The sequence below is a fragment of the Trachymyrmex septentrionalis genome, unplaced genomic scaffold (genome assembly GCF_001594115.1).
Source record: "Trachymyrmex septentrionalis isolate Tsep2-gDNA-1 unplaced genomic scaffold, Tsep1.0 scaffold37, whole genome shotgun sequence".
Lineage (NCBI taxonomy): Eukaryota > Metazoa > Arthropoda > Insecta > Hymenoptera > Formicidae > Trachymyrmex > Trachymyrmex septentrionalis.
In genome coordinates, this window is record NW_017305536.1 from 3,298,262 (window position 1) to 3,307,887 (window position 9,626).

The 9,626-nt window shown below is 34.7% G+C and overlaps 1 protein-coding gene across 1 annotated transcript in view; it reads right to left on the bottom strand.

Moving 5' to 3' along the window:
• The window catches only part of LOC108750466, a 129,372-nt gene that overhangs the window by 108,465 nt on the left and 11,281 nt on the right, over nucleotides 1-9,626 (bottom strand). The window contains exon 3 of the mRNA XM_018489918.1: nucleotides 3,385-3,486. Coding sequence (XP_018345420.1) covers nucleotides 3,385-3,486 — 102 coding nt within the window. The remainder of the gene's footprint in view (nucleotides 1-3,384; nucleotides 3,487-9,626) is intronic.

Sequence of the window (9,626 nt, forward strand, 5' to 3'; positions counted from 1 at the left end):
ATATATATATATGATATCTTCTTTCAAATTTTTCTATGATACTTAATTACAATTAAATTATCACGCCTTCATCTTTCATGTCTGCTCTCAGGTCTAGCCATCCTCGATACTTTCCTCATCTCTTCATCCTTTTCGCGTGGGCAGTTACGCGCAGTTTACTTACGTGCGTTTTTGCGTCTGTATAAGTTGTGCGAAGAAGAACGCACAAAAGAGGGGCAAAGGGAGAAAGAAAGAGAGAGAGAGAGAGAGAGAGAGAGAGAGATCCCGGACGCCTGCATCACTGAAGAATGCCGTGTAATGATGCTGCACATCCGGGACGACGTCTGGAACACGCTTCCCCGCGCTCTCTTCCCACCTTCTCGCTGCCGTCGTCGTCATCGTCGGCGTTCTCCACTCTCCATCCTTTCTACTTTGTGCATCCTCTCAGCTTCCGAGGCGCTTCTGTGGTGTGGCGCAGCCCGTGTGGTCGAGAGAACCTCACGGTGGCGTAATCGCTCTCGAGAAGAGGCTGCCCTTCCTTCGCTCTTCGATCGCGATGCAACGCTGATGGGTGAGAGGCCAAGAGAGAGGAAGAGACCGGATTCCAGTAAAGGTCTCGTCATCGCTCTTCGACACACAATTGACGGGATGCATGCGCCTGTCCCGATTACTCTAAGCACGTATCGTAAGCGAAGCCGAGTAAATAAAGAAGCATCGGACATAAGTCTAACAAGGGAAGTAGTCCTCACTAATTTCAATAAAACTTGATATAATTATAAAGTATATTCCCTAAATAATCATATCCGCACATTTGCACATAGGCAGTCTATCGTTTCCGAGATATTTCAATATAAAATTAGTAGCGGCTAGTAGGTAGTTCATTAGAGTCTATTAGAACGTTTATACTCGAGTATTTATAACGTAATGAATATGGTAAACCATCCTCTTAACTTATATCCGAGTTCGAACCTCAGTAGCAATTAATTTTTTCTGTAAATAAAGTAATAATGTTTTATAATGGGAATAATTAATATAAAAAATTAATTATTTTTTATTACAGATTTTCATTACCAATTATTACCTTTACAAATTTTAAGATGAAAATTTTGATACAAATAAATAAAACATAAATTTTTAAAACACCATTCTTACTAAATTTAATATTAGAATATTTTGAAAACGATTGATCATCTATGTCCAAATAGGGATATAATTATATTCAAAGGAACATAGTCTATAAATCTGCCAAGTTTTATTGAAATCGATTATTTTTAAGTCTACCCTTGTAAGAACGTTTTAAATCTTTGCACTTTTAATTGAAACTGATTTAGTAATTATTTTCTTTAATCATGATCTTATTTACAAAATATAGAAAAAAAAAAGTTCATTACATAATCAGTTAAAAGTTAAAACGATGCAATCTTTGGATCTTAAAAATTCAAGGTCTTTTGCTAGATTATTTATTTTGTTCCAAAAGATGTGTTTAGTAGCATTCTTTAATATGTCATTGCCGCTGAAGTGACAGGGAAAATCCGAACCAAAACTAGTCGGTTCGAATGCAAAACTTGAGAATTAATGTTTCCGATGTTTGAATCGACATCAAACAATATCTAGAAAGTGATTCCGTCTAAAATATTTATTGTAGACTCCGTCATCCGATAGTGTTGAATTATTGGTTTTATGATAATTTTATATTCTATGAAAAACATGTCTATCCACTTTTTCGTCCACTGAATGGAATGTTACAAAAGATTTAAATATTTATACGCAGCTTATATCGGCAATCGATTTTGCTGTATACTGCTTTTAAGAAATTATTTTCTAGCTTCATAAAATTTTATTTTACTTAAAACTTTCAATACGAAGCGCCTTACCGTCCCGAGTGTTAAGATGTTGAATTAACATTCATTTAAATTGAATTAATTTTTCAGAAATAAATTGAGAGCCGATGAAATTATCGGATTCACACAATCGTTCTGATAATCCCCTCAAAATTTCCCAAATCTTAAAAAACTTATTGCGAAAAATATTGCATCGGCTCTCAATTTATTTCTGAAAAATTAATTCAATTTAAATGAATGTTAATTCAACATCTTAACTCGGGACGGTAAGGCGCTTCGTATTTAAAGTTTTAATTTATAAACAGGTCCCATTTTCCAATCATATTGTTTTATTTTACTCTTTGAATTAATGCAAAATTTTCGTAAAAGGCAATAATCTCGTGTGCGTTTGTAAGAAAGTAATTTGATAAGTAATTTGACAAGAATTAGCTGCTCTAAGTGCACGGCCTAATCTAGTTACATCATTATTAACTGCTGTCTTTCATTCTTGTAATAACTACATTCGATATAAACGCTCGTGATATATCATTTAGAATGTAGCGACGTTTGAACGCGGGATGAAAAATGATGTGGAAGAAGGCATTGGGGAAGAAGTGTATCAGCGACCTCGTCGTTGTTGGAATTGCCTTCAACTTGCTACAGGACGTAACAAAAGATGACAGGAAAGAGGAGGAATAAGAGTTCTAAGACGGAGGCCTGCTTATCCAGCCTCTTCTTTCCTGCATATCTTCGACTTGTTGCCTAACTTCGTCTGGTTCCCGTCATATGTGACAGGCTTTTGAAAATCGAATCGTCACGGTCGCTTATGGTTAAGGAAATGTTTTCGTTCGTCTACTCATACTATCCCCATAGGGAGCGTATAAATGTTCCCCATGTCATAAGTGTTAGGGAAGGAAAATCAGAGGGTCTGATAAAGGCGAACTTTTTGTTGATAATAAAAATGACAATTTCAAGTAGCTCACATTGAGAGAAATGAGTTTGTTATTAAAAGAAAAAGTGTGGTGGTAGGAAAACGGTCGATCAGTTACTATTGCGGTTCATTTCACATTATTCGTCAATGTAACAAATAATATAATAAACAGTTTACGATATAAATCACATTTTGCTAAATCGTTGTTTGCAAATAATTTTATTGGACTATCAAAATAATTATATAGGACACTCAAATTGATTGCTAGAAACATTTGCAGCAATCTGTCAAAACATTTTGCAGCATTGCTCATTATGCTTGAGATTGCCATGTAATTATTTAGATGGTTCAAAATTATTTCCAAATCTGTATCTAGTTAAAATTTTAGCTAAATACTTCAGCAACATCGTTCTTTCCGTGTATTATTCTTATAATTAAACTTTCCTATAATTACTATTAGCAAGAAATAGTGCTTTGAATAAAATAACGATACGCGCGCCAAGGAGAATCGTTAAATCCACAAACGGATACAATAGTGTTGTTTCGCAACGTTACATACATACATTTCTATGGAATTGTGTGGTTGACACTAAAAGGCGATTGTGAGAAATGAACAGGAAATCAAGATTTAAGCAGACTCGATAAATTACTCACCATGGAGATAAAGTCCTGCTACGTGACACCAGTGACACCAGAAAGAAACGCGAACTTTGGTCGATGCCGTAGACTGGTTCGATTGTAAAAGATGTTCCAGACCTATTAAAAAATGAGTATATATTAATATGTTATATCTTGTATTATACAATAATTATAACGAGATAAAAAAAATATCGAAGTAATTATGAGATTCCTATACATCATTTGCTTAAACTAAGATTATATCGTCGTCTGATACGAATTAATAACGCTATATCGTCGAAGCAAACCGGTATTACTGTTGCGCGAACAAAATAACAGACATTGAATATTAATTCAATAATCTTGTATATCATGAACGTCTTAAATCACAACGAAGCTTCCTCTTGGAGAAGCGGGGAATTCCGGTCGAAATCGACGACGATCGATCGATAAGCATAGTGAATTATATTCGGCCGCGGGTAAAAGACCAGCTACGGCCGGTCGACGTGCCGGTCGTTGGAATTTAATTTGCACGACGATACTGCCGCTTAATTTCGCCATCCAAAATTCCGAGACGCCCAGAAACGCGTAAATAGATCGACAATCGTCTCTTTCTCTCTCTACGGGGAACTCTAAATACTGCTTAGTAGACGACGACAACGACCGACGATGACGAGGACGTTTCGTAGTTATTTTTGCTATTTGCTCCTTCACGACTAATTCTCAGAAAATATTCCAGTTGCGCGAGCATCATCGGCACTGAAAATTAATACCATCGAAATAACTAAATTACCTCACGAATTGTGATCGCATTCGTAACGATGTGTTCAACAATACGAGTTTTCGACTAATTCATAGATGTTTCAAAACTCTTTTATTAAATTCATAAAAATATATTGGATATATGACCTTTTACAACCCATCTTCTTTTTTATAATATTTTGTGAAAAAATGATCACTATAAGGAATACCGATAAATGGGAAATTGCACAAAAAAACATAATGTACATAGAACATAAAGCGCAAGCATCCTATCAAAATGTTACCGTATTTATGCTTTCTTAAACATCAGCTTCATTAATTCAACAAAGAAAACTGAATAGAAAGAAATAAGACTGGTCGTTATCGCTAAGAGCTCTAAATATATCAAAGGAATACAAAGATCTTCTATTTTCGATTTACTAATCATTCCATATGGTAAACGCTTATTGGTCTACAAGCAAAACAAGATAAAAAAAGAAATTATATCTTAAGTCAAATACGCACGAATTCTGTTTCATTTAGGCGTTTTGTTTGGCGCTCGCACACAAAACTAAGCGTCAGGTCATCCTTGTTCTTTCTATTTTCATCATATTATCAGGGTCTGAGGAAAAGGCAATCGAAATAGGAAAGTTGTTGTCATTTCGACTCAGGTAACAAGTCTATTAGGCGATACTCATAATCGGACTTTATATTTAAGACCGTCTTAAGTACAGTCTTAAGCTGTAATGAGCCAAAATAGCCTCTAACATCTTATAAGATAAGAATGGATTATGACTGCCGCCCTATATCTTTTGGTTTTCTCTGCGCTAATTGCACGCATTGTTTTCCTCGGATCCTGATAATACTTAATGATGGAAAGAGAAGCTGAAACGCTGGTGTGTCAACATCCTATGTCCCATTAGTGTCCGCACACTCAATCCAGCAACATCGGAAACTATGGATGCGATTCGTTTTACAGCGCTTGTAAGCATCATTTGTTTGATATTTTTGATCAAGACAACAAAGAACACGTGAACTGATGCTTATAACGTGTGAGAACAAACGGAACGCACCCTAAATAAAATAGAAGCGGTGCGTATTTGACTTGAAAAGATACAATTTCCTTTTCCTAAAGTTGATATAGAGAAGACTCTCTACTTCTAGTAGTTGGTTTTATATACATTTCTAGAAAATTTATAATGTAAATATGTTAGATTTAGAAAACATACAGTGAGTACAAAAAGTATTCATACAGAGAAAATATTTTTTAAACTTTATTTTTAAAAAATAAATATTATTTAGCGAGAAATGAGTCATCGAATTGATGTCGAATCGATATCGATACGATGATTTCAACACCAATTCGACGTCGATTCTACGTTTAATTGACATTCATTTCTTGCTAAGTAATTCACAATTTATTCATAAAGAATAAAATAGACTGTATGTTTCTTAAAATTATATGTATCAAAAAGATGTGTATTAATTATAGAAAATATATCATCTAAAAAATAAGAATTCTAAATTTTTCATCATTTGTCTTTGCTTAATATTTGATAGACAATAAGGATAAACTCAATACGCTTACAGCATATGAGTGTGGAAAGAAAACAAATTCTCAGCGTAGCTAAAACGTAAAGAAAAATTTTCGATACCGACATATTACTTTTGCTTTTGGACAATATCTCTCAAACAAAAGCTACAAATAAAACTTTAGGAACATAAATACAAATTATAAAGTATCTTTTATTAGCAAATTACATAGCAGTTTTTATAATATTATTTGCAATTTTGCGATAATTAACTTTCTGTACGATAAACAAAAATGAGCGTCTGACAAAATGGAATTTTATTTTCGCATTTGTAGAATTAGTTTATAGCTAATTTTGTGTAGAAACAAAGCACAAAAAGATATATAATTTATCAGTTTTTACTTCCTTAATTATCTAAACAGATCATGTTTTTATTAAGTATTAATAAAATGCACAAAATACTTTCCGAGAAATAAGGAAGGTGTCTCTTTAGAAGACCTATGTCAATATCAATGACTTTCTTCTACTAATTTAATCTTTTTACATTAAACTAATTTAACATCTCATTGAGTTATAAGCCTAGCATGCTTTCACTGCTTGTTAACATGTCGTTTTTGTTCGTTTTTGTTTCTTGACTTTTAATCTTTTATTTTCCAAAAAATTTTTCAAAAAGTTATGGCGAGTGGTTTAGTAGACAGTAATTGTGATTATTATCGTAAGTAGCATAATATATGATTATTTTAATATAAAATTACTCTCAAAGGAAAAAATTTTCAAGATTATTAAATAGAACATTAATCGTATATAGTATATACCTATATTTATACATTTAAAAAATAAATAGCAAGAAAACTGAGAGCAAGAAAATTCAAATATAGATAGAAGACAAAAGAATGCAATAATCGATTATTACAGGTGTAAACACGATGGCAGTAGCACGAATTAATTTAATCGATTGATGAGAAACGTCGCTCGTGGAAGCTCGTCAAAATAAGGTAAATATTTTAATGACTACATACAGCATACAGTGTTCAGTCGAACGCCAAGTCGCGCTTGTACGCGTGCACATTTTCCTTTTTTTCATCATGATTGCATCCCGATTATACAAATTAGTCATCTCGAGGCGCACTGCCGCCAAGAGCGATTCGCAGTTAGGCTAATCGACGCGCTCGTAGTCTATGTTCTTGTTGGCTCAACAGCCATAATAAGCTAGCAATTACTACAGTGATAATATACCACGCGTTTCCTCCGATTACTTACAACGTCGCTCATTTAATTCTCTTTTTCATCTCTTTCTCGCTCTTTTCTTGCCCACTTTTCTCTTTATCTCCCTTTTTATGTCTCTTTCTCTCTCTCTCTCTCTCTCAAGCTATTTAGTTTTTTCTGAAAAGTCAAATTTTAATCTCGGAGCGAAATAAGCATTTCTACACGCATCTCTATCGATCCCTAACTTCCTGTATCTATTTCTCTGTCTCATTTCTTTTCCACCAGGCAGCGGATCGTCCGGCGCCACGACGTTACAGCTTCGCCGTGCCGGTACAATAAATTGCATATCGTCCTCATTAGGCTCGCTTTCCACCGTTTCTCATTCGCGGTGCTCGCTTTTGCCGCACGATTATTACTGGGATTAAGGCAGATTCTCGTGCGCGATATGCCCCGCGGTATAATGTTTCTGATGTTTCCAGTGCGGAAACACTATTTCTTAACTTATCGGCGCAATGTTGCACAACGTTCGATCGTTATCGCGATCAATTATTACGTATCGCGTTTAAATGGCACCGGAAGCCATTCGAAATATTAATTTTATGCTTGCCTAATTGGAATGGGATTCGCGAGAAGTCGATTAAATGAACTTACTCCTATTTAATCCGTTCATTTTTTAAAATAACTTACAAATTATAGGATAAAAAGACGACAAATACTAAAAAATGTAATTCTGTGTACTGCAAATAATATCCAAAGATGGGAAAATTGAGCACCAAAATTGGTCTTTTTATTTGATTTTCCTGAGCTATAGTCTGATAACTGAATTTTCATTACCGAATTTCCTATACACGTTTCAGTTTATTACATCAACTTCCGTTCGCTTTTAAATAATAGAAATTTAATTCCAGATCGAATTTCGAATTATACAGTCCGTAAAATCAAATCGCTCTTTCTCTTTGCAATTTTCCGAACAATTTTCTATCTTTAGAACACTGTATTACGGTTTTTAATATAATAATATAATAACAAAACTGCGTGCAAAGGATATACCAATTCAAGTTTAACATATCGAATTTCTCTCCTCTTTCTCTCTCTTTCTCTCTCTCTCTCTCTCTCTCTCTCTCTCTCTCTCTCTCTCTCTCAAATAGCTATAAAAAGATACTATGTACATCGAATATTATTTTGTTATCAAATAAAAATGCTTTAAATTTCAAATCGATATAATCTCACAAATATTATTTAATACACAAATTTTTTAACAGAATTCCGAAATAATAAAGTAGGACATATCAATATAAAATAAATATGTCTTCCTCCCTCTCGTGGTTTTCGGTATATTATCGAATACCGCGGAAAATAAATGGCTTACAATTAATGAGGAGCGTCTCGATCTGCGCTCGACTCGTTACATAATTATACTCCGCGGTTTACTTATTTCCCGCTGGTTCGCTGGTTCTACGTGGGCGTTTTCTCTTGCGCGTACTGAAAAACGTAGCAAGCGAATCACCGACGGTTAATGTATTTAAATCAAAAAAACGCACTAAATAATCATACGCGAATAATCAAACGCCGAATAATCAAACACGAATGTTTGCTTACGCTGAATGTTTATTTAACGATCAGCGGGAATTTAAATTGGAAATATCAGTCAAACTTGAAGTGTTACGGAAACGAATCTCTGACGATCGCGTCGCTCGGAATGGATGCGAAATCGAAAGGGTCCGGTAACAACGATCGTGTTTCAGTTCGATGGATGTAATATCCCGCGAGAGCCGCGTTGTGTGCTGACCACCTTCCCTCGCCACGCTTTTCTCTCGACCGATGCAGTGCGGTGCAGCAAACACCAATATGTCCGGTCAACACGGAATTGGGTTACCTGCCTGCCTGCCGTGGCTGCCCGGAGATTGCCATAACTCCGTTGTATTACCGTAATCGATTATATAAGTTCGGCCTGTGTGCATTTACGCGCCCGCGAGCGAACCACACCATTCGCCACGGTGTTTGAAGCGCGTGTGAACGAGCCTTAAGGCGAAGGAGAGACACTTTCTCTCCCGGTCCTGGTTTTACATTATCAGCACCGATACGCCAGTCGAACACACGTTGTATCGAAATTACATAAACTGTTCACATGTTCTATGAAGAGGTAAAATACGAAATACACAAATGTAACTTCTATGCAGAAATTTAAGACGTAGCTGACAGTGTAATACAATGAATCGTTATATCCTTGTTTGCTACTGTTAAACAAAAATGAAATGATCACTGTGTCTTTTGCTGGAAAGTACCATTATTTTTTCGATAATTCTTCGAATGACTATTTTTCAACAATTTTGCGACTCAATATTTCAAGAAGTATTATACATTATTCATAAAATGTTGAGAAATGGACAAGCTGAAGTACAATGTGGAGGAAAATCGCTGACGTAGATCTTCTAAGGACACACTTCGTTATTTCTCATTGTATTTTATTAATACTAATAAAATATAATTTGTTTAGATAATTAAAGTGAAAAATCATCATTTATATAGTGGCTTGTTTCTATACAAACTCAGCTAAAAACAACTTTTAGATCTTGTAAAACAAACATAAAATATGCATATTACAACTTTAAATACAAAGCGCATTCCCGGTCCGAGTGTTAAGATGTTGAACTACTATCTAATATACATTCAATTAAATTGAATTAATATTTCAGAAATAAATTGAGAGCCGATGAAATTATCGGATTCACACAATCAATCTGAAACAAATAATCCCCCCAAATTCTCCCAAATCTTAAAAAACTGTAATAAACTTAT